This window comes from Oenanthe melanoleuca, chromosome 2 (assembly GCF_029582105.1).
Source record: "Oenanthe melanoleuca isolate GR-GAL-2019-014 chromosome 2, OMel1.0, whole genome shotgun sequence".
NCBI lineage: Eukaryota > Metazoa > Chordata > Aves > Passeriformes > Muscicapidae > Oenanthe > Oenanthe melanoleuca.
This window is the reverse complement of record NC_079335.1, coordinates 125,712,035-125,737,132: the sequence shown is the minus strand read 5'-3', so window position 1 is coordinate 125,737,132 and position 25,098 is coordinate 125,712,035. Positions and strand designations below refer to the sequence as shown.

Here is a 25,098-nt window from a genome sequence, read left to right as displayed (position 1 = left end):
TTTAAATACTGGGTGAGACAGAAATTGTTCTAACCCTTTATATCCATATATTAATTGTTTTATTAATGTAAATATTTTCATTTCAAGAATAAGTCAAGAGACAATGAAGGCTGGAGGAATTGCTCCTCATTATTTTCTATATTCCACCCTAAAACTCCACAATCACCCTATTTACCTCTGTTGGGAGAAACAGCACAAAAATACCACAGCTGATGGTCTTGAGCCTTTGTAGAGTTGACTAAACAGGCAATGGTACACACCAACATGCCCCACAGAACCACCACAGTCTACAAAAGCCTTTACGGTGGTAAGCCTGCCCATTCCAGTGACACTACTGTTTTTTCCTAATCTTCAGCTTTTCCTCATCTAACAGAAACACTTACTCCTCTTACTTCTAGTTCAGTGCTTCTGTTTATCTTCAACCTTAAAAAGCAGTCAAGGAAAAGACAAATTGTCATAAATATGAAAAGTATGTAATCATATTGGGCATTATCAGTTTTTCATGTGAATCTTCAGGCTTACTGCACCACAGGTATTTAATTATGGTGTCACTGAACTACCAATGTTATCAATTGCTGTACCCATATAACTTCTGAATTTTTGTGTGAGTGAACAGTTACCAGTGATACTGGCCTACAAAGATAATTTCTTTTACTGACATGTCCAACACACAACAGAATAGCAGGAGACAGGAAATAAAATCAGATTCTAAACTCAAGGACTAATTAAATGGAATAGATACAGGGAAAACATTAAGGGAATATACGATCTTAGGTAGTAAAGATGTTCCTCCATTAATTGCATGGAGGAAAAAAATCATAAAACTTTTAAGGTAAGGTTAAGTGATTTAGGAACAAATGCCCCAAATTACAAAATAATCTATGTATTTAGGGTAATCAGTACATTTGGGAATCACTCATTGTCCAAAGTCTTGAAGATTCTCAATGACTTCTCAATGATTTTCGATTAGCATCCTAAAACCTAAATCACAATACATGATTGGAAGGAAAAAACTGAGACTAGTTGCCTGCATTAATAAGCACTCTCCCAAGAGACATTTACATTAAGAATGTGTAGATACTGCAGGCCACAAGATGCTTCCCACTCTTCCACAGCAAATGCAGAGCTAGGAAAGCTCCAGCCCTGGAGCTTTTCCTTATGGCGCACACTCGTCTGAGAACCTTACCATCACCCGGGTCCCTGAAGCAGTAGGATATTCGTGAAAGGAAACTCCTAAGTTATTCCAGGAAGCTGACCTCTACCATTTTACATAGGATATTAAACAGACCCCAGCTGTCTCCACTTAGAAGTGACTTAGTTCACATATTTTATAAAGGTCCATTCAGCTGCTTTCTTGAGTTATCAAAGAAGTGAAGTAATTTTCTGTGAAGAAAGACAAACTATCCGGTGATTTCCCTTACCTACTTTTCATGCAAGCATATCTTGGTTTTCAAACATCACAACTGGCATCTAGATGTTCTAATGTAAGAATCTGTGTTTCAATTATGGAAATATTTGACTAACCAATAGCTGTCTCAAGTCCATTGGAAGAAACATACACAGTAGAGCTTTATTCTTTGCTACATCCAGGTTGACACAGCAGTCCTCATTTCTATGGATGCCTCTGTACACAAGCACTTATGGTGTATGACTAAGGATCTAAACTCAGTATTGTTCACACAATTTCACCACTGAAGGCAAAGAAGGAACATGGATTTACATCTTTCAAAGCAAAGGAACACTTTTTCAGGCTTGTGAAAATAACAGTAATCAGTATATTAGGAAAGCCATGATACCCCACATCCATTCAGAAGATTTTAATCTTATTTCAAGAATTCAACAGACTTCAAAAAAAGCCTCCATTTAAAAGCTGACAAATGTTATTGCAATATTTTTGTATAAAGGATGTGGTCTGGGATGACAGTTCTTGAACTGAGTGACTGTTGCTGATTAGGGATGGCAATTTCATGCTTGAAAGAAGAAAGATTAAAGTGACCTTGAATTTTGCAAGATCTGAAAACTTTAAAAAAATCAACAAAGGAGACACATACTCACATCATCTAAATATTCTCTAAATCCCTTGAAAATATATATTTGTACTACAAACAAGAGGAGAGAAAAGCCATCTACAAAAAAACCTGGTTATGCTGCTTTTAGACATTGACATTCCCTGTTGAGTCACCTGCTGCCCAGGTGAGGTTAAGCCAATAGATGCCAAAAGATGCCTGGGCTCTCTGCCACTGACATTAGGATTTATAATTTTTATTTACTCTTTCCAGAATAAAATGTACTATTTTATTAAGAGTGAGATGGAGTTTCAGTTTCATCTTCCAATTTTCAACATCATGCAACTTTTTAAAAACCATTAGCTTTTGGGATGGTTTGTTTCCTGACTTGTTCTCATACCCTTCCCATTTTTTCTGAACTTTTAAATAGAAAACTGCTCACACATTTTTAAAGCAAAGACAATGACCTAACTGCAGTCCTGTATGTCTAACAATACTAATCCATATTACAAAATAATAATTCTGAAGCTAAATGCAGTCAAATCTTGACATTTTCATGACTTTCCACATATACCCACGTGTAATATGCATATCCAAATAGCTTAATAGAGCAGATTATTTACTTCACTACTACTATATTGTCTCAGTAGTTCCATAATAAAACTGTTTTCAAACATATTATATCAAATTATAAAACAGACACTTAACATAAAAAATCATGGAGCAGAATCTTTTAGCAGTATTGACTCACTGATTTTAATTTTGAAAGCTGTTACTGAGCAATGTGGGCTCACATGTTTTGAAAAATAGAAACTCCACCAAAATTATTCCAAGAAATAAAGATATAGCTCCCCTCCCTTACAAAAACTCAGGTGTTGGATAATGAAGACTGGAATGTAAGTTAGACCCCAGAGTTTTCCAACTATTTACAACTGTACAATCACACAATTTGCCCAAAATTAAATTGAGGCAATGAAACTATGTGCAGCATCAAATTTTTTTCAATAATGACATAATAAACCTACTTAAGGGCAAATCCTGTATGAGATCAGTATGGCAGGGTGAAGAGTAATGACAAAAAGTGAAACCACAACTGATAAAGTTTTGAAAGGTGCCTTAAACTACTTGTAGACTGCGTGAGCAGCCATCTCCAACACACATTGTCAGTTACTTTTCCTCTTGTGAAGCATGAACTATTTTTGACCAAAATGGCTTCTGCTGGGGTTTAAAATTAGGTGCAGGGTAAGCAGGCAATGCCCATCCCTCCCAGCTACTATCAGTTCCCTTTAGCACTTTAATGCCAAACACAAACTAGAAGCAGATTGTCTGAAGCCATTAAATGTCACAGAAACCCACATTCTCCTATTAGAGAAAGTGCCTAATTTTTGCCAAGTGGTAAGAACAAGTGCCTTGAACAAGCCTTGACTGACTACCAACAATCCATGTACGACAGACTTTGGTTAAAAAAAATTTCCCCTGTAATTCTCATGTCTTCCATGTAAATTCTCACAGTACAAGTACCCTCTGATTTCAATACTAACTTTTCGTTCTCTCACACCCAAAATAATTTCCTATTTGATTTTATGACATCTGTTATTTACTGTACAAACGCTCTACTAGCACTTCCTCTATCCTACTAGCACTTTTCACCTTCAAACCTTACTGACTGGCATTAATCTCATTGAGATGGAGCAAGCTACAGTTAGGCAGCCACCCTGCATTAGAATAGAATAGTTTGGGATGGCAGGGATCCTAAAGATCATCTAATTCCAATCCCCCTGCCCTGCACCGTTCACTAGACCAGGTTGGTCAGCTACATCCAGTCGACCCTTGAACTTTTCCATGGATGGGGCACCCACCATTTTTCTGGGCAGCCTCTTCAGTGACTCACCCACCCTCACAGTAAAGAATTCTTTTCTAGTATCTAATCTAAACCTACCCTCTTCCAGTTCAAAGCCATTCCCTCCTGTTCTGTCACTACAAGCCCTTGTAAAAACTCCCTCTTTCATTCTTGCAGGCTCCCTTCAGGTACTGGAAGGCCACAAGTAGGTCATCCCAAAGCCTCCTTTTTTCTAGGTTGAACAAACACAAATCTCTCAGCTTTCTCTCACAGGAGAGGTGCTCCATCCTTCTAACCATCTTTGGGGCTCTGCTCTGGACTCTCTCCAACATGTCCATGTCGTTCCTGAGCTGGTACCCAGAGCTGGGTGCTGTGTTCCAGGTGGGGTCTCCCTCACCAAAGCAGATCAGAGCAGAGGGACAAAACCTCCCTGCCCTGCTGCCCACGCTGCTTTTGGTGCAGCCCAGGGCACATTTGGCTCTCTGGGCAGTGAGTGCACATGGCTGGGTCATGTCCAGCCTCTCATCCACCAGCATCCCCACATCCTTCTCCACAGGCTGCTCTCAATCCCTTCATCCACAGCTTGTGTTGACACTGGGGGTTGCCCTGACCCAGGTGCAGGACCAGCACTTGGAGGACCAGCACCTGGTCTTGTAAACTTCATGAGACTCCCATGGGCCCACTTTCTCAAGCGTGTCCACCTGGGCTCCCTCTACAGTTAAAATGAGCATTTCCAGAGAGCATTTCACTGTATTCCAGCATGGGCACCAAGGGTGAGTGGGATGAATTATTTTCCTAAAGGACATGCTCACTCTGCACTCACTATGGGAGGACCCTAAATGACTAGGATGGAGTATACTTTTAATATTCAGATGATTAAAGTGTCTACTCACAATTATCTCACACCCCTATCTTGCTATGCATGGTTATGAGTAGCTTCTGTGAATCCATCAGGATATACTGGAGCACAGCCATAAAAAGGGTGGAGAAAGTCAGTTGTCTCCCTTGAATATCTCCGGTTCCTTCAGAGAGTTTAAGAATCCAATACTCTTAAACTGTCCTGCTGCATCTAGCACCCAGGAAGAGGATATAGACCAAAACAGTAGCCAGGATTTCAGTGACTGGAGAGAGCATGATGTCAGGGAATGGTGTATGACCCAAGTGACAAAACCCATGCTTCTGTTTTAAGTACCCACCATTTCAAATCTAAGCCTTTTCATATCATTCCTCTTGACTGCTAAATTTTTGATTACTTGTTGTTTCTTAATCTCTCTTTTCTAAAGCCTATTGTTACTATGTCAAGTTTGGGAACCATCCCTTTTCCAAAAATGTCAGACTTAATTATTATGGCCACTATGACTGTGTGTCTTGACTATTAGAATTTCTTAAATCAGCTGTTGCAAGTTACTTCAGGCTATGCTGAGAGTGATCTCTCTTTTCTGTGGGAAGAGGAAGAGCTACTTCATTGATTTTATCCATAACTTTTGTCTTTAAAACTTGTCTACTTGTCTTTAAAACTTGTCTACCATGAACAGTGGTTAAATTGTGCTTTTTGAGTATTTTTGTGAATTTAGTTTAGTTTATAGCTTCTTCCAGAATCATAGGCTCAATATCCTTGCGTTGATGTACAGGACAGGAAAAGATTATTTGCTTTTCATTACTTCAGCTTTGCTTCTGCAGGATAGTCTTGTTCACTCTCAACTTTGGTTTACTGGAAACCAAGCAGTCTTTGAATTTCATTTTCTTACAAACATCACAAAACCCTTTTGATTTGGGATATTGCAATATATTTTAAATGTCTTCTAAGAAAACTCCCTCATCAGCGTCATTTACCTGTCTGCCATTTATCTATATCCAAAATTACCTTTCATTTTTAGTCAAATAGATTACCTGACTCTTCTGTGCAAATCCTAAATCCTGTTCTTGTACTGACATAATCCTCAGTTGCAGTCTCACTTCTGTTTGTATTTTTTCACTTCTGCACAAATATTTGCTTCTGAAATAACTGACATCTCTAAATGATGTTTTAATCTGACCAAATAAAATTTAAAAGTAATAAAACCTTCCTGAGTTCTTAAGAATAGAACCAATATGAATAATAAGCAGCAAAGAATTCAGAAACGCCTTTTTTGTTTTAAATGATGCTACAAACATGAAGGCAGTATGATGAACGGGATTCTATGCAATGAAGAGATAGAAGTGCTTGGTTCTGCAAAAGTATTAACTTGTCTAGGCCCTGCCTTAACTTTAATGAGACATATCATTCTAATTTTCAGAATACAGTCATTGATTCCAACCTGTCTGGATTTGGGTATTACTGCTTCGATGAAAACTTGTTGCTCAGCATTTTATAAAACGCAGAGATAAACAGTGAGGCAACAAATTGATTAGAGATGTCTGCGAGGAAACCACAAAGATCAGTGGGTAGGCCTATCTCCATTAACAATCTAGAAGGTTATCTAAGGATAAACAACACACTAATTAAACTGCAGATGTTGCCTAATCTCTATGTCATAAAGTTCACAAATACAAAGTATGCTGATAGATAAAGTCGGCAAAACGAGATTCACTTTATAATCCACTTCCTAGCACAGAGAAGTAATACAGGTCATTGACTTTCACTGTCCTGAAGGAACCTGGAAATCAGTAATAAAGGTTCTAGTGCTGTGTTAGTGAGTAACATTAGACATAAATTTCAAGACTGTACAGCAAAGTCTCTAACTGTAGCTCTAGAAGCATTTGCCCTTGAAGAAGATGGACACTGCACTGAAATGACTCTATCTGTGATGCAACCTGGAGTTGGAGAGAAAACGTACAAGATGCTTAGGTGACCACACAGAAGCAGACGTAGTATTTCAGAGGATACATACTGAGTTAGAGAGGAATTATTTGTGTTGCAAAAAGGGAGTGTAATCAGGACTGAAACAGAAATGTTAAATCTACTTCAGCGAAAAACTAATTAATTTTTATACACCTCAAGTTTGGTGAACTCAATAGTTGCAGCATCTAAACTCTAAACAGTGAAGTCTCAAATATGCCTGCTTGATGGGACACCTCTGCACAGTCTGCCTGTGTTAATGCATTATTGTTCATTTAACATTAGGACCCTATGATTTGAACAGCCAAAGCTGTTTGAATCAGTGTAGCTTTTTCAACTCCCCAGTGGAAACTCAAGCCCTAAAGGTGCAACTTGATTCTTGGATTAGTTAGAAGATACGTAGGCAATTCTGCCATTAGCAGCAAGTGTTAGACTGATGACACAGATGAACAGTTAACTATGCATATTGCTTTTTGGAACATAATGCATGAAGAAGCAGAAACTCTTCCTTCAGCTTTAACCAGTCCTCTGGTTAAAATACTGTATATATGATGATGCACTACCATGAAGTCAGGGCACTTAAAGATCAGAACTGTATTTTATAGAGAATACCAGCTGACTACAATTTATTGAAGGTCTGTCAATTATTTTAAGACATATTTATATTCTAGACAACGATGAGAGTTTTTCTAGGAAAATTATGTTATCATCGGTGAGGAAAACTGAAAAGCAAAAATCATACAGAACACATAGTATTCTATGTGAATCTTAAGCATCTAATTTGATCTTTAATATGCTAAATAAAAAACCACCCCAATATATTTATATAATGAGGAAAAGGGTAGAAAATCGAAACACCAAATGAGTGAATCTTACTGAGACTTACTAAAAGGGATTCAATTTTAACTTGGATATAATGTATCTATTAGAATCCCGCCATATTTCTATTTATATGTTGGATTTTATTACAACTTTATTCAAAATACTGTTGCTAGGCATGTTTTACATCTGTTGTAAATATAAGACTTTCTTATCCTATGTATGTTTTTAGTATCATGGTGTTTTTAAGAAATGTATGCTTCTGTACTTCTATGCATTAAACACTTTCAATTTTTTGTAGAAAAAGGATTCAATTCTTTGTCACAATGAGGGAAAGTTAAATGTGACATTCAATGGCTTCACAGCCCTCCCTTTTTATTGGGAAAGAGCAGAGTATGCAAGGTCCTCTAAGGTTGTTTCACTTCAGTGGTAGCTGTGTATCCAAACGAGTCCTCCCCCAAACATCTAAGCACAGTCAGTACATTCCCAACTCCTACAGCCAAGTTGAAGTGAAAACGGTCTTAGTTCAGTAATGATTGAGGTGGTTTGCTCTAATCAAATTAAACCAGCCAAATGTTCTTTTCAAAGGTAACTGTCTACTCTGCAGCTGTATGCAAAATACCACATCAAATGTGGAAAAAAAAAGTGATAGAATTCTATCCTTACAGTAGAGCCCTGGCTCCACAGATGAAGAGAAACAAAAGCAACAGTGCAGCTAGGAATTACGATCACAGAAAGCTCCCAGAAATATGCTAACTTAAGAAACAGTGAACAAAGTACTGAAATTTCCAGTTTATAATTAATTGATTTCAGGGAAAAGGGAGTTCTCTGGCATTGTTAAACAGCAATTTATCACACTGACCACACTTCAAATAGATATTAAAAGACTAGCCAAAGTTTCACATAAAAGAGAGAAGAAAAAAATCACACAGGCTTTTCCATTCTATTTCTCACTTCATTTCTCTGTTTCTATCAAAATATGTAATATTCTGCACTGACTAATGTTTCAAAAGTCCAAACTCAATAGGTTTCACTTAAACTCAGTATGATTCATCTACACTAGAACTGAGTTTTCTATCATTAAATATGGGAAATTCCTGTAAAGATGAATTCATGTCTGAGTTAGTTTTTTATTTTCTTTTATCAAGAGAAGATCGGCCAGCTGTGAATGATAATCCAGAGTAATAAGCAGTCAGTGTTGGTATGAACCCTTTTAAAACAGTACAGAACTTTTTGATAAGCTCATAGATCATTTGCTAGGTATGTCATGGGAAATCCACTCAAGGACAACTCTACCAATACCAGCAAATTGGCATATCCTGTATTTAGGTGTGTGAAACATTCACCTCATCCCAAACATTATGCGAGATACTTCAGATAAAAACCCATTCTTCTTCTGAAACGCTAAAAAAACATTTAAAGTGTCAAATGAATAAGTTTCTTACTACTCATTTAATGTTCTTTATTCTACCTAAAGAAAACACAACCGTGTTGTTAGAAATTTAAGATCTGATTTGAAAGGGATTATTTAGCAGACTACTTACTTGTTTGTTCTAATGATGGGACAGATTTTCAAATAAATAAATGCAAAACTCAATACAATAATTTGGATGCAATGAGGTATTTTAAAAAGAGTTCAGAAATTAATTGCCACATTTCCACTCTTTGACAATCATTTCACATCAAAAGCTTCCTAAATGGCAGTTTCCCAAATAGAAAACGTCAAAGGACACTATCAAAAAAAGTACTCCTTGGAAAATTCTGAAGTGCTTTATTTATTAAATACAAATTCTTTAGAGTTTAAATATATACCTGTTAAATAATTGTGCCTGCATAATTAGAAGTATTTTTCAGAATATAAGAAGATATGAAGAAAAGGCATACGTGGAGAAATCTCTCTTTCAAAAGAAAAAACACAGCTTAGTTATGTATGTATATGGGAACAAGTATCTTCTGATAATTTGTTAGATCATGAAGAAGTAACTTGTTCAGCAATACTGGAAAATAACTAGACTTCATACCAAGCAAACTAAATCCTCTATAGAGAGCCAAGTTTAGGAATGAACTGCACTGTTCATTACTTTATAGAATACTTTTTAAACTTCAGAACATCACCTATAGTGATGAAAACCACTCCTGATGTCAAATTCATATTACTACTCTTGTCAGGATAGTTATATTACTTATTCCACATGATTCATTTTTAATAGAAATATTCTCAAGAAATAAGGCTTTAGTCTAATACATGAATAAGAATCAGTATCTGTGATTGATATTCTGATGTATATTGTCCCTGAACTCTATCCAGAAAGATGTTTTAAAATTCAGTTCACTTTTAGTATCATAGCTATTTCTATTTGAAAATGCATTTAGACCTGTGCTAAGCTTCAAACAATGGCTTAAATCCTACCAAGCCCACATGAGTGACTTAATGCTTTGCTAAGTCATTGACTTCAGGTCCAGCTTGCTCTCTTTTAAACCCTGGAAAGCAAGCAACTTTTCTTCTCACTGCTCTGTTCCAGTCAGAAGTGAGTACCATGAAGCAAACTGCAAAGTCCCAATAAATCTACTCTGGCCCCTGTCTGTAAGTGTGGACTATCTACTCTCCTGGATTCTAAACCTTTTCAAAGCTCAGTTTTGAATCCTGGATCCCACTCCACACCCTTGCCTGGAAGTCACAGCCTGCCATCAGCAATGGTTATTGTGAAAGAAGTTGGTTTTCCATTCCAGGCAGGACCCAAGGAAGTCCAAATGTCTTCAAGCACAGACATGACCATCCACAAATTTAAAGAAGGAAGAGAGCACTAGACGTAAGCTAAAATGACTAGTATTTACTCATACAAAGACTGGAAACATGTTTTTTGTAAAAAACTTAGATTTAGAACGAGATAAAATACTTTTTCTAAATGGTCTTGTACTCACTCCAGAAACTGAATTTCCTAAGGCTCTGAAGTCCATTCCATACTCAACCCTTCCTTCCTGAAATGCTCTTATCTTGTCCTGTTTCTTCCAGATCATATATTAAAACTAAACTATCACATCCATAACTAACAAACAAATCATGATTGGCAACAGTATCCTTGTTTTCCCTGTACATGCTCATTCTGTGTACTGTAAGGCTGCAAGCAGATGATGACAAGCCAGCATTCATGCCCACTCTCTATCCAGTGTCCTCTGACCACTTGACAAATTTCTCCTTCCTCCCCAAGACTTCAGCAGTGTCCCTCACAGTGGCCAGTCAGTGCAGGGATGATCTCCCTTGCCTTCTGACCAAAATTGCTCTCCAGCCTGGAAATGCCTTTCCCTTGCCAAGGCACTTCCCGTCTTCACATCTGCCTTGAAGACCATCCTGTTTGTGTGAGACTAAAACTGACTCTCAAGCTCATTCAGTTTTTCCTTCCCATTACTCATCCACCATTTCTACCTCAGCTGAGATTCATCTGCCACATGAATACATGGCAAGTTTCAAGTTCAGTTTCTTCTGCTCCACTCCATCCCTGTATCTTATTTTACTCTTTCTGCATACAAGACAATCTTTCTAACTAGCAATGCAAAGATCATTTCTTTGTCTCTAGGGGCTTGCCGAGTGCCATACTGAGTGATGCTACACAAAAATAAATTGTATCACACAATACAGAACATTGCTGATGTGCAAGAATGACCTCACGGACTGGAAGTTTAACATTAGCTTGGCAGAAAAATGAAGGAAGGAAGCAGAATACACTAGAGACAAACACCCCTTAAAATAGAAATGTTTCACTTGACAGGATGGAACATCTCAATGATTTTGAGAAGATCATCCTTTCAACTCATTAACAGTACAGTAATAAAGGCAGAAGCAAACATCAGCATCACCAAAAATTAGAAAAAGAAATAAAACTAGCTACAGCCTCTTGAATTTTTTTCCCTCCGTATGCTTCCCCATTATTTCAGTTTAACAAACAGAAAAAAGCAAAACAAATACATGTTCAAATTGTCTTCCAAAAGGTTAACTAGGCATTGATGATCTGCTACTGATATGTTCTGAATGCTCTATCGGGTTAGACAGGGAACTTTAAGACACTTATAAAAAGACCTTCTAAGAATAAGGAAATTTTAAGCCCCAAGCCAATTAAACACTTCTGGGACCTTTGAGGAAGTCAAGAAAGTGCTGGTCTTTACATCAGCATATGCAGGGATGGAGGAGTGACCTGTGAACCAGCCTCTCTCCCCAGCACTCAGATGGCCTTGAATGCAATCAGTTCATCAGCTCCACCAAGCACTCAAGTGCAAGCCAAGAGACAACAGCTTGGACCACTGGACTGCAAAGGCAGGGAAAGCAGCCTGGCATGACTGCTGTACCACACACAGCAGTTTACAGTGACATTTATAGTTCAATGGATATAAAATAACATAAAAACTTGAACATGGCATAACTGTGCAAATAGTCATAGTTACTGTGCTCTCCCCTCCACTGATTTGTATACAGGAAAGAATGAGGAATAGATTTAGACTTCCAGCTAGGTGGATCATTCTGTTGAACCTAAGTCAATCAGCTGGGGCACATATTCTGCAAAGTAACAGGAAGGAGAGAATCAAGATTTTTAATTCTGACATGGTTATGAGCACTTTGAATGGCAAGATCTCTGACACCTTTGAAATAGCAACCCAGACTAGATTATATTTTAATAGCTTATATTCAATAATGGCAGTTATTTTAAAATTAAATAGTTACTAAACCATGAAAATGCTAAAGAAGTTGTATTTATAAAAGAAAAGCTATGAGATAGGAAACAAAAATATACAGCTTTGCATTTTTGTTCAATTTGCTTAAGGTTTAGTGCTATTTAAACTGTTAAATACAAATATGATAGAAAATAAGCTTGCCAAGAACTACAGTAGTCTGTCTTGCATATCACCTTCCCAGAGTGCAAATTCACAGTTTGATGATGATGAAGATGGCGAAAATGATTCATCTGATTACCAGCAGGAGAGAGATAAAATGAATGCAAGATACAGCTGAATTTAGCATTATAAGCACAAGAAGAATTTTTACAGATATCTTGTAGCAGGGTTTTACACACAGGAATTTCCTGAATCTAATATGTCATTTATTCCTGGCAAAGTCTGTTCTTTATCTACATATATTTCATTTTTCCCAACTAGAACAGCACTAACTGCCGGACCAAGTTTTGCCATATTTACCTACAGTATGTATTAGAAGTTTTATTAAAGCATTACATCTTATTATGTGAAAGGTGAGCTAGAGGAGCACCTTGATCATCCTACCAGCTACAAGGGACTTTTCCAAGCCCACAACATAGCTATTTTCAGATTGATTTACAGTAAGCTTTACTCTTGAAGATTCTATTTTTAACTTTGTTTTGTGAAAATAAATAGAATAGAGTAAGGTGTCCTGGCAGAGAGAAGCTCTATAAAAAGGGCAAATGCAAACAGCAAAGGATTTTAAGCACATAGCAATTATCCTAACTGCATTTTCCCCATGCCTTTCTTAAAAAAATTGAGATCAGCTCTCCTTATTCCCACTACAATACAGAGATTTGCATTCCCATCACTGTTCTGATGAAGATTGTATTTCCCTTTGATTCTTTTCTTGCACCCGTGCTGCTTTATTCTGCAGTGAAGTCTTATCTAATTTCATTATCTTTGGAAAGCACAATTGCTGCGAAAAATGCATCTCTTCATTGTACAAATATGGAAATTACAGACTTGGAACAAAGGAATACAAAACAAAGCTTTCATCATTAGCAAGCAGTAGCGTGGAAAAATATGATAAATATTATGTTTAAAATTATTCTGTGCTATTTAGACATCTCTCCCTTAACAGAGAAAATTCTCTTCCAATCCTAGTGCCAAGCACTGGAAACCAATTTTGGCACTATTCCTCAGAGTAAGTGAATCTACAATTGTTATGACAATCCTGGGCTGGAGTAGCAATGCCAGTCCTGAATCTTGGTTCTATGACAAGCAAAGCCATGGAGCTCTACCTATGCCTAGAAAGTATTGGGTCTTTCCTTACCAAACTGTTCTTCACATTTAGCATCACTTTGTGGCAACAGAGAAGCCCTGGGCTTCTTACTGCACTCTCTGAAGAAGCCTAGAGCTACCATTTGAGTTGAAAATGACTCTCAGTTTAAGTTCATGTGGCCTGAGATCTCTGTTGTTAGCTGATGCCTGAGTACCACAGAGGAGCACAGGGCCTGTGCAGCTCATCTGTACAAAGTCTGTCTAAATTTTGACTCACTCAATGGCTGCTGGTGTGGTTGAGTAACTCACGGATCACACATGCCCCTACTCAGAGGTAACAGATACAACACATTATTTGCACTTCCAGCATAGCTCTCTCAGGCTAGTTGCTTGTAATATTCAGAGAAAAACTAAATGTCCTTTCCAAATCAAAAATATTTGGTTTTAAATATTTGTGCTGTTATCCCAGTGCTGTGCAAACAATGTACCTTTTAATCCAGTATGCAGACAATGCATTTGGAACTGTTTTTATTTATTAGCCTGGTCATGATAGCAGTTTCCAGAATGCATGCCCAAACAATTAAAATATTTTGGGCATAATATGTTCAATAAGTACAGTTAGATCAGCAGCTTAAAACTGCAGAACCTCTTTTATAATATTTCTTTTTCTGAGTATATTTACATAATATAAAAATAGATGTTTAATTTTAATAAATTGCAAACTCTTCTACCATATTTTGTAACAGAACTATGCCATTTAAATGTTTTCAAATATTTTTTCCATTTGAAGGATATGATTCTGGTCACTCCAAAGGGCTCCTAATCTGCTCTACAGATTAAAAATATCGACAAAAGACAAGAGTTTTTGAATAGCATTCCTTACATTTTAGAAGATACAATGTTTGAAATTGCTTATCTTCTGTCTTTTTGTGGAAAAATGTGTGTAACCAATATCCCAGGCACCCTGACACATTACCAACCAGCCCCTTGTGTCTGAAACGTTGTTTATGGCAAAAGGGACAGGCTTTACAACACCACTATGAGGACCTGGAACACTTTCACAGATTTTTATATTGAAATTACATTCTCATATTGCTGCCTGAAATACTCACTGCTTTGCAGAGAACTAGTTTTCATTCAAGCTTGTAACAATATTTGAAGCTTCAATGTATTCATGCAATGCTCTGTTGAGATTCAACTGCACTTAAATCAGGCAAAAGAAGCCTGCAATTGCATAGTCAGCTGATCAAATAGCTCTTTGGAAAACAAGAATTCTATTTTCATTATTTAGCTACATTCAAGATTAGAAAGCTCTTAAAAAAATCTTTTACATCATGTGGGAAGATGTCAGTGGTAGAAAAAAAGTTAAGTATTATGTTCGATTATTCCAAAACAAGATTTAGCTTTCAAATACCTAAACCTGGACAACTAAATCCTCATTTTCTCCCATAAACTAATGGGTTGAATTTCAAAGATTTTTCACAACTCCCCATCATCCCTCTACTGCCCAAGCCAGAACTTTGTGTGTGCTCCTCTTAACCAAGCTACTTGATTCAGTGATTAAACATATGATGCCCAATTTTGGAGTATACTGACTAAGCCTCTGGCATTACTAGGTGCCAGCCAAAATAATGGTTATTAACTGTGGATTTGCCTGATGAGCAATGCAAGTGTGAGCTGCAGCCTGTACGTGTCCCATTGCTCACTAAAGTGAGACCAATGACATGCACTCCATGATCAGCATTTCACTTTGCCTATTCAGTTTTGACATAAAGGAGTCTGTCACATTACACTGCCTTGAAATGAACAAAAGTTAATTCATCTCTAGCGACTGACTCTTGTAATTTAAATATTATTCTGTCTCATCTTTCCTCTTGCACCTAATAAACACCCCCTGATCTCAAACCCTATAAAAAAGGATGATTACATGTGCAATACAATTTGAAATTCACCCATAAGTTCAGAGTCTCTATTTCTCTAAGACTGAAAGACTCTTGGTGTTAGTGAAGTACAAAAATGTTTCTTTTTGCTGTGTAATATGTGCATAAGTAACACAAAGAATGGGAAATAGTCTTGCTAATATAACACCACCAACAAGATCCTGACCAGTTTCAATATGGGTATCTGCAAAGTGAAACTTACTTCCTGAAGTCCATAATTTTAATAAAAGATGTTCACAGGCTGCTGAAGGTTTCTAGCTACAGAAAACTGTAGGAGGTTACAGTAGGGCTAGCTTTATCATTGAGAGCACAGGCCATTTATCCAGGATTTATGCTATTGACACAACAGAAAGGACATCCTGGGGACACTGCCACCATTTTGTGAGCAAGGTCTGACACCTCTACTTTTGCCCTCTTGGTAGCATGATCAGCAGCTCATGGTGAAAATCAGTACCAAACAGTACTCAACCATAAGGCTGCCTGAAAAGCTTAAAGTGTTAAGGTGTTGCCTCTCTTTAACACGATCATCTATAGCTCTCTATAAAAGCACCTAAAAAGGCAGAATGCACATTCCACTACTGCTCTCATTCTTGCCATTTCCATAATGAACAGAGCTGCTAAAGACTGCTAAAGCAGCTGGCAGTACTAGTAGTTCAGACAAAACCAGGGAGAGGTTGGGGTTTTTGAAATTTTCTCTCATGCCTGAGGAAACAGTATATATATTATGGCTCCTTGCCCATCCATTCCAACACTTAAATCACACACCTATGCCTCTGGAGATGGGTGTTTGTGTGTGTGGGAGGCAATGCAGAGGGATGAGGTGAGGTCTGGCAGGCAGCATCATGGCCTGTTGAAACCTCAAACCACACTTCATGCACACAGTTTAGTGCTCTCTTCAGCCACAAACCCAAACTACTGTCCATTCCATCTATGCCCCTCAAACTCTCGCTCACCCCATTCACATACTAAACCCACTGATCAGGACAGTGGTCCCACTTCCTCACCTGACCACGTTGGGGTGTTCGAAGGTCTCCAGGTGCCTCAAAACTGCCACCTCTCGGATAGTGGACAGCGGCATCCCCTCCTCGCTGGTCTGCACCCGCACCCGCTTCAGCGCCACAAAGCGACCTCCGTTCTTCAAGTCTCGGGCTTTGAACACCTTCCCGTAGGCTCCTTCCCCAATCTCAGCCACACATTCATACTGCTGGTCAGCCAGGTTTGTGCTGTCCTTATCCATGTCGGCACCAGTCCTCTTCCCCTCTCCAAGTGCCCCAAGGTGGCTCTTGGTCTCACTCACTTTCTGAAAACTTTGCTTGGGTGCAGACAGGCACTTGGTACCTCTGCCAGAGAGGCAGTAGCAAGCTCTTGCCCTCCTGTTCTTGTTCCTTTTCTGTACTGGCCAGAACGTGCCTCCTCTTTCGGCCACCAGGAATTATCATACAGTCTTTGGGAGCATTGCCTGTGTAAAGCCAAACAAATCTGGAGGACAAACCAAGCAAGAAAAGTGAGTTTAGTTTATTTTACTTCATGACTCTGCATTGTTCAAAACCTGCTAAAATCAAGCTAATACAGATACGCAAAGCAAAATCGTGGTGGAAAGGAAGATGTGAACCATGAGGGTGACATATGTATCAACCGTCCCCAAGTGCCTGATACACTATAAAGTTATCAGGGTCAGCGCAGAAGGCTAGGCAGAAGGCTACAGAGCAGCAGCACGCTGAGAGGTTTTACTGAGAATGGGCTAAAGATGATGATCCTTTGACGTGGGTGATGGGGATGGCAGAGCTAACTAGGCATGTGTGAGAGGAAGTGCACACCCAAGAATCCATGTCAGGATTTCAGGACTGGAAAGTTTACTTCATTGAATGGTGGAGTCTGGGTATGTATTTTGCTGTATTACTGTAACTTGCTTGTAAATAATAGGATTTGGAGGTTTCTGCCTTGGTCCGCTCTCTCCTGTGCTAAGTCCTTCATGAACAGATCATGATCACATTGCAAGAAACAACACGCCTGTGGAGAGGCAAAATACATGCATATTTAGATGACAACAGTATATTAAGAAGCACTGTGTGCTGAAGCAGATGCAGAAATACGCACTTCTGCAAATTTATTAACATGCAAGGGTGTTGGCTGTGGATACTGCTACATGTGTCATTGGTAGCTCTTTGCAAAGGAGCATGGTCAAAGGCATCTTCAGGAACAGCACGCTCTCCTGCAGAGTGCATGAGGCTGGAGAGCTGAAGCACTTCATTCTGCATCCAGTTTCATCCACTTTCAGCAGGACTGGGCAAATCCTCTTCCCTCACAAAGCTCCACACCAATTCCTCCCTTCCCCATGACCCTTTCTAATAGAGTGATACAGTGACCTCCACGACTGTAGCCCTATCCTATAGCACATTTTTACCGTGCTGGGATGAATGAGTCCCAGATAGGTGAGTCGGTGATCCCCTAAGTGGAATTCAAGGACAAAGCGCCAGGGCTATTCCGCACACTAAGGCTGTTCTTACACCTTAGCTGGCGGTGAAAAGCGCAATCTGAAGAAAACCTGTGCCCACTGCTCATCCCTTCTCCTCGGCTGCAGTCAGAGGCGGCTCGTGCCTCGCCGGCTTCAGCTCCCAGCACAGCTGCCACGGCACCGCACGGCCCCGGCCACCGGGCAGCCCCGCGTCCCCGCCGGAGGCATCACTGGGCGACACCGAGCGTGGGCCACCGCGGGGACCGCCCCGAGCCCGGCGTGCGGGGGATCCCTGCCCGAGCCGGGTCTATGAGGAACCCCTGCCCGCCCCGAGCCCGGCGTGCGGGGCATCCCTGCCCGATCCCGGTGTGCAGGAAACCCCTGCCCGATCCCGGTGTGCGGGGATCCCTGCCCCATTCCGGTGTGCAGGGAACCCCTGCCCCATCCCGGTGTGCAGGGAACCCCTGCCCGATCCCGGTGTGCGGGGAACCCCTGCCCCATCCCGGTGTGCGGGGATCCCTGCCCCATCCCGGTGTGCAGGGAACCCCTGCCCGATCCCGGTGTGCGGGAACCCCTGCCCCATCCCGGTGTGCGGGGACCCCTGCCCGATCCCGGTGTGCAGGGAACCCCTGCCCGATCCCGGTGTGCAGGGAACCCCTGCCCCATCCCGGTGTGCGGGAACCCCTGCCCGATCCCGGTGTGCGGGAACCCCTGCCCGATCCCGGTGTGCAGGGAACCCCTGCCCCATCCCGGTGTGCGGGGAACCCCTGCCCCATCCCGGTGTGCAGGGAGCCCCTGCCCGCCCCGACCCCCCGCGCCCCCTCCGCCCCGCGCCGCGGGCAGGGCGCCCCCCAGCGGCGGGCAGCGGTGCCGCGCGTGCGTGGCGGCGGGGCCGGCGGGCCTCTGCCCCGGCGCGGCCGCGTGGAAACTTACCCGTGCTCGCCCTCCCCGGGCACGGCGGGGCACCGGGGCTGCCCCCGGCCGCCGCTGCTACCGCCGAGCCGCCGAGCTCCCCTCCGCGGGCGCCCCGCAGGCGGCGGGGGGCGGCGGCGGGGGACACGCGGGGAGCCGCGTCCCCGCGCTTCCTCTCAGCGGACGGGGCGGAGAGGGGGGCCCGGCTCCGCTGCTCGGCAGGACGCCGAGGGGACCCCCCCGGCGGCTCCCCCTGAGGGCACCCCTTCCCCCGCGGGCCCCTCGGCGCCCCCGCTCCGACCCGCGGGGCGCGCTGCCCCGGCCCGGCCGCCGAAGGGACGCGTCCGCGGTGCCGCCCGCGGGGAGGGGAGGTGCGCGGTGCGGGCTCCCGGGCCGGGCGGGGAGGGGGCGGCGTGTGGGCCACGCCGCGGGGCCGGGTGCGCGGAGCACATGGGCGCCCCGCGTTACCTGGTGTGCGCCACGGCCGCCTGCACCGCCACCAGTTCCCCAAATAATCCTCAGCCCCGGGGGGTGGAGGGGGGGGAGGGAGGGGGTGAGTCCTCTCTAACACAAACCTCCCATTGAGCGAGGCGGGGTGGAGAGCCGGCCCGGGGTCTGCCCCTTCACATGGCGATGTCTCCGGCAGGTCCCGGCAGCGGCCGCCCGGGCCACACAGGTAGCTGATCCGCGGCTCGGCCGCCCTCGGCTCGCATCCTCCTGCCGCCGCCGGGCTGCACCTTGGCGCAGAAGGAGCTCGCACTCGGCCCCCAGCCCGCTCCTCCCGCCCCCACCCTGCCCGGGGAAAAGGAAAACGCGAAATAAAAATCGCGGCCGGCGGCCCCCGGGGAGCTGTAGCGCCACGATCGCAGCCCCGCCGGCCGCAGCCTGCGGTGCGGGGCTCGGGCACCGGCCCTCGGCGCCGCCGCCGCTCCGCGGCTGCCCCGGCGCTGCGCTGCCGCTCCTCGCTCGCTCCCCCGGCCTCTGTTCTGCCTGGGAGCAGCAGCAGCTTGCTGCCTTTTTTTTTTTTTTTTTCCCCCCCTCTCCTCAACTTTTTTTTTTCCCTTGCTTTCCCACGCTGGCTGAATGTGACTTGACCCCGTTTCAAAAAAGTTTGACATAGTGCTTCAACATTTCCGCATTCCTCCCCGACTACAAAGGCTGCAGCCGCCTCCTTCTGCTTTCTGTCTCTGCTCTCTGTCTTCACACTCAATGAAATCCTTCATGTGCCCCTGCCAAAGGCAGCCGCATACCGCAAGGGTCGCCGCGAGCGCCGCGGCCAGGCATGGCCCGGGGCGAGCGCCCCGGGGGGTCCCGGCAGGGCCCGGCCCGGCCCGGCCCCGGCCCGGCCCCGCCGCGCTCGGGCTGCACGGGCGCGGGCTCCGCCGGCTGCGGCAGCACTGAGAGCCCTGACTCATTCCTAGAGCTCAGCGTGCGAGGCGCTGGGAAATAACCCTTTGGGGGTTTCGGTTTCTCCCCCCGCCCCCATCATGGGAAATATTTTTTTTCCCCTCCAGAAAAACGCGAATTATTCTGTGCTCTTTTTTTTTTTCCCCCTTCTCCCCACCCCCTTTTTTTTTTTCTATATTTTTTTTTCTTTTTTTTTTATTTGCTGCTTTCCATTCACAGTCAGCTCCGGCAGGAAGTAAGCACTCATGAATGCTTTCGGGAAGCATCAAGAAAGTTCGTTGCTGAAGAGCCCCCAATCACAGCAAAGTCCTTGCCCCGACAGAATTGCTGCTGGAGATGCACAGGCAGGGGAGCAAGGAGAGCAGGGTGTGTGGAGGAGTAGGGTGCACGGGCAGCCCATTTTCTGTTGCAGAGAATACTCTGTATGGAGCCAATTCCTGCAAATCCTGAAATTCACTGCTGGAAAAAAATAATCACAAAACAAATACTAATCAATTGTCTCCATGGAGAAAAAGCATATGGCCTAGTTCCCAGTTCTCCTAGCTGGTACCCTACCCTCTAGCACATGACCTTCTGGACCTCAAGGATGAACCACCTCATACACTAGTTTAACTGGGAAGGAGTAGACCTAAATCCCCTTTTTTAGAAGTGTAATTAAACAAAGTGATTTTATAACTACAAAAAGTGTATGTCTAGAACTTGGTGCTGTACTCTGATTTAGAATAACTAAAAATATATAGATATATGTAATACTGTACAAATGAAGATAATTAATATCAGAAAGAAGCATATAATTAATCTATCTGGGCTCACAGTGCTAACCAGCATATATGAAATCCTATAGGTTAAATAGAAACTGACTTCAAAACTGACCCCAGCAATTCCACATGCCCTTCCTATTTCTAAGAGGTTTAGAAGCAGCACCTGGAGGGCCAGCAAGGGGAAACTGGTTGAGGGCAGAAGGGACACCCCTGATTTCCTCCAGAGAAAAGAGGAAGCTGGTACCACTCACCTTTAAGGAAAAGGCTAGTGGCATGTGAGTTTTTGTAGGAGACCATTCATACTTTTCAAGAACTTAATTTATACTCACAGTATATTTTTGTTTAAATCATAGAAATTCCTCATCAACTTCTGAAGTCCATGATTTTTCAGAAAAATATGCTGGAGTTAACAGCAAACCCCATAATATTTAAATGTGAAAGTGTCACAGATTCAAATACACAGATCAAATATTTGTTCTTAAAAGATGTGAAAAATCACATCACATTATAAGGTTCTTATGTACACTATTTCCATTTTTTTGTTTTGTAATTTCCTTTCCTTTCCTTTCCTTTCCTTTCCTTTCCTTTCCTTTCCTTTCCTTTCCTTTCCTTTCCTTTCCTTTCCTTTCCTTTCCTTTCCTTTCCTTTCCTTTCCTTTCCTTTCCTTTCCTTTCCTTTCCTTTCCTTTCCTTTCCTTTCCTTTCCTTTCCTTTCCTTTCCTTTCCTTTCCTTTCCTTTCCTTTCCTTTCCTTTCCTTTCCTTTCCTTTCCTTTCCTTTCCTTTCCTTTCCTTTCCTTTCCTTTCCTTTCCTTTCCTTTCCTTTCCTTTCCTTTCCTTTCCTTTCCTTTCCCTCCTTCTCCCCATCCCTCTCCCTGAAATTTAGGGAGCTGTAACAAGCTTGGTACAAAACCCTCCCCAGGTTCCAAAGGCATTCATTCTCTCACTTCACATGCAATAGGTTTCACTCTTGGAGGGAGAATGAAGCCTTGGTCGCTGTCTCCCCCTGAAGATCTCTGGATCTTTAAACTCCCGTCAGGCTCTGTTAACTGTGCAGTTCCCCAGGAGGTGCTGAGGGGCACCGGCTCCTTTGGCCAGATAAATATGCAGCCTCACATTCAGGGTGAAGGTAGAAAAGAGATTTCTGCAGCACCCTGGCATTTACCTCTGTGCTCAAATGTGCTGGTTTATCATTCTTCTACTAAACAGTATTCAATGTAGGATCACCTTCTCATCCCAAATTCTCCCAGTATTTTTGGGGAGCATATGTAATTGTTCTGTCCTTTAAAAGTGTTCTACCTTTCTGTGTGGTGATGTCAGGAGAGATTGCCATGGGAGATTATATTCTTGTGCTTTCAAACTGAATGAATTTATAACGGAAAAGTGCCACATAGTTAATGTGGCTTTATATGCTGCTCAGAGTTTTTTGAGGGACTTAAAAAAAAAAAAAAGATGTGACTATTTTTTTTCCTCCCCATCTGAATTAGTCAAACTGCTCTGTCTCCCAAAGTATAAAGAAGCTATACAAATCTCTAAAATTAAATTATCTAAACCAATTTTCACAAGTGATGTCAGGAATAAATTTCCAAGCATGATTAAATATAAATACCAGCTAAAACATATGATATTAAAAACAATTTGTTGTAGAGGATGAAATTGCTTACCTGAATTTTTAGAGTTCTTTGAAAATATAAATTCTACTACATTTGTTTTAAAGGTCAAAATCAAGGAGATGGTTCAAACAATATACATTTTAGAATAGTTATAAATCAGAAAAAGCACACTGTGAATGATAGATATTTTCATAACAACCGTTAAAAAGTTTAAATCTTTTGTGTTTGTGAAAACAACATGCTTCTTGTAACATTTCTGATTTAGAAGAGGTAAGTATAAATTTACTTTTTATCAACAACGGGAATTTTTCCATACAGAAATTAAGAAATCCCTTATTTATTTTAAAAATTGACAATATTTTAACTTTTAGAAATTTATAGCTATTTTTGGAAAGCAATGTTTCAAGAAGCTTATTAAATATTGTTATTAAAGGAATTCTGATTACCATTTGTAGCTATTTCTGCACCTATGAAATTCTAAAGTGTTTTTTGTTCTAGAAATAGAAAAATTTGGAAATGTATATTGAAAGAGGAAGAAATTTCTTTCTGTATCCCTATTTTCTGATTTTACATCAAATTTTTCTTTGTGAAATTATGTTTTTCAGCACTTCAATTTCAGTATTTGTAATTCCAATTGATTTTTAAATCACTATAATTTCAAAGAAATCAAGAAAGAGATAATCCATTTATACTGAAACGAATTTAGAAAGGAAAATTCTAATGTATTATTTGAATTTAAATTAAACTTCAATCAAACCCCATTAAAATTAAAAAGAAATTATGTTATGTGCTGTATACAAATTGCTCTCATAAAATGAGGTCTGTACTGTTTTGCTGGAAATAATGAATAAGCCAGTGGTGTGGAAATGGATAACAAGCAATTACCAGAATGAGTATAAAGCAGTTGATTAAAAGAAGCTGGTAGTGGTGGGCAATACCAAGAATTGTGATGAATAGACCAAAACTTTCAGAAGGGATGAGACACAATGCATTGTTTTGCTTTGTGCATTTTATCTGTATTTCTGAAACAGCTGAGGTTCTGCTGGGGATTCACAGTTTGATCTTATAAGAAGTGTTCTGCAGAACAACATGAAACTTCCTTTTCAAAAAACAGATTTTCATAAAGGTTTTTAAAAAATAGTTTGCTTTTATTAGGGAGTTATTGTCGGGTTTTGTTTATTAACTTGCATCTTCATTCACAGCTAAAATAGTTTTAACCCAGTTTTCTAGGCATTTATCCTCAAGAAAACATCAGAACTGATGAGAGACAAACTATTGTTGTAGTAGAAATACATCAGTCAATTATTGTGAATTTGAATATTTAGAATTTGTTTTAAAATGTTACCATAAATTATGACCTTTTAGAAGTTCTCTTTAGCTAGCCAAAATAGATTCTCTAAACAAAAAAAGTAATAATTATACTGCATAGAAAATTATTCCTGAAAAGATATTTTAGACATCTAATACCAAACTCAGGAAATAATTATTCTCACCTGTCATTAGCCTTATTATAGCTGTGTGAAAACGGATTATAAATATATACTAAAATATATATTTAAAAGTTACTTTTAGTGAAGCGTAGGCATAATGAGAAAAATTATATAACTGAACACTAAGAATTAATTCCACTGTGAAATATCAAAATATTTTTCATATATAACTTCTTAATTGAACACATAAAAATTCTAACCTATTTACTAACATATAAGTTATTACTTATTAACTAACTAACTAACTATGTCATTAACATTCACACAATGTTTTAACTAATTTAAGTGAGAGAAAGTACTGTCTAATGTATGTAAAATGTAGAAGCCAAAGCATAATTGGCACTGATTAAAGCATCTAAGCCAATTACAGTATGATTGTTTCGTTTATTTTTCTTTCAATCAGAGCCTTTGTTTATAGCAGATAATTTTGTTTTATAAATTGTATCTTTCTGTTTTTACAGTAATAAGCTATACTGTGGGGCTATTGTTTCTCAGTACAAAGAACTATAACATAATGTCAGGGTTTAAGCGTACACGTATTTCCCCATATTTGTTTGTATATGCTTTAGTAATCACTGGTGACAGAAGTGGCCAAGAAAGTTGCCATGTGAAGAGCATGCCTACAACTAACAAAAGCCTGTTTGCTCCAATAGTCTCTGTGTACTCCTAAGAATGCACCTGAGAGAATCCATCATCTATATTTTGCCATCTAGCTCTTAAAGCAAGAGCCAGTGAATTTCCTTGACTGCCTTCAGAAAGTTGACTTCTGGGGATTATAGTGCAATGGATGATCAAGTGCAGAATGTATACCTAGTGCAAAGAAAACAGCTATCTGCATTTGCCTTGTTCCCTGAAGCTTTAGCTCAGAACTGGGTCCCATCTTGGGCTGGCTCCACACTGTGGAGCTTCATTCTGAAAGGCAGTCTGCAGCACACAGCTTGCAGTCAGAGCCAGGGAAATGGAAGGACAGACAGAGGAGTGAACAGATTCACTGACAATCACACTGCAGGACAATAGTGGAAGAGCACAGCAAGAAGATGGATCTTCATCTGCAGTCCTGATCCTGCGGTCTT

General features: G+C 41.1%; 1 protein-coding gene across 2 annotated transcripts in view; it reads right to left on the bottom strand.

Annotated features, from left to right (window-relative positions):
- CDK6 (cyclin dependent kinase 6) overlaps positions 1–20,065 on the bottom strand; it is a 134,100-nt gene extending 114,035 nt beyond the window's left edge. The window contains exons 1-2 of one of the 2 annotated variants that reach the window (XM_056483231.1): positions 19,333–20,065; positions 16,395–16,869 (exon numbers count right to left, since the gene is read on the bottom strand). In XM_056483231.1, the coding sequence (XP_056339206.1) occupies positions 16,395–16,627 (233 nt within the window). In that variant the 5' untranslated portion in view covers positions 16,628–16,869; positions 19,333–20,065. Of the gene's footprint in view, positions 1–16,394; positions 16,870–18,778; positions 18,999–19,332 lie in introns of those variants that run through there. The other variant, XM_056483232.1, reaches the window with a different exon arrangement.
- Positions 20,066–25,098: the final 5,033 nt, after the last annotated feature.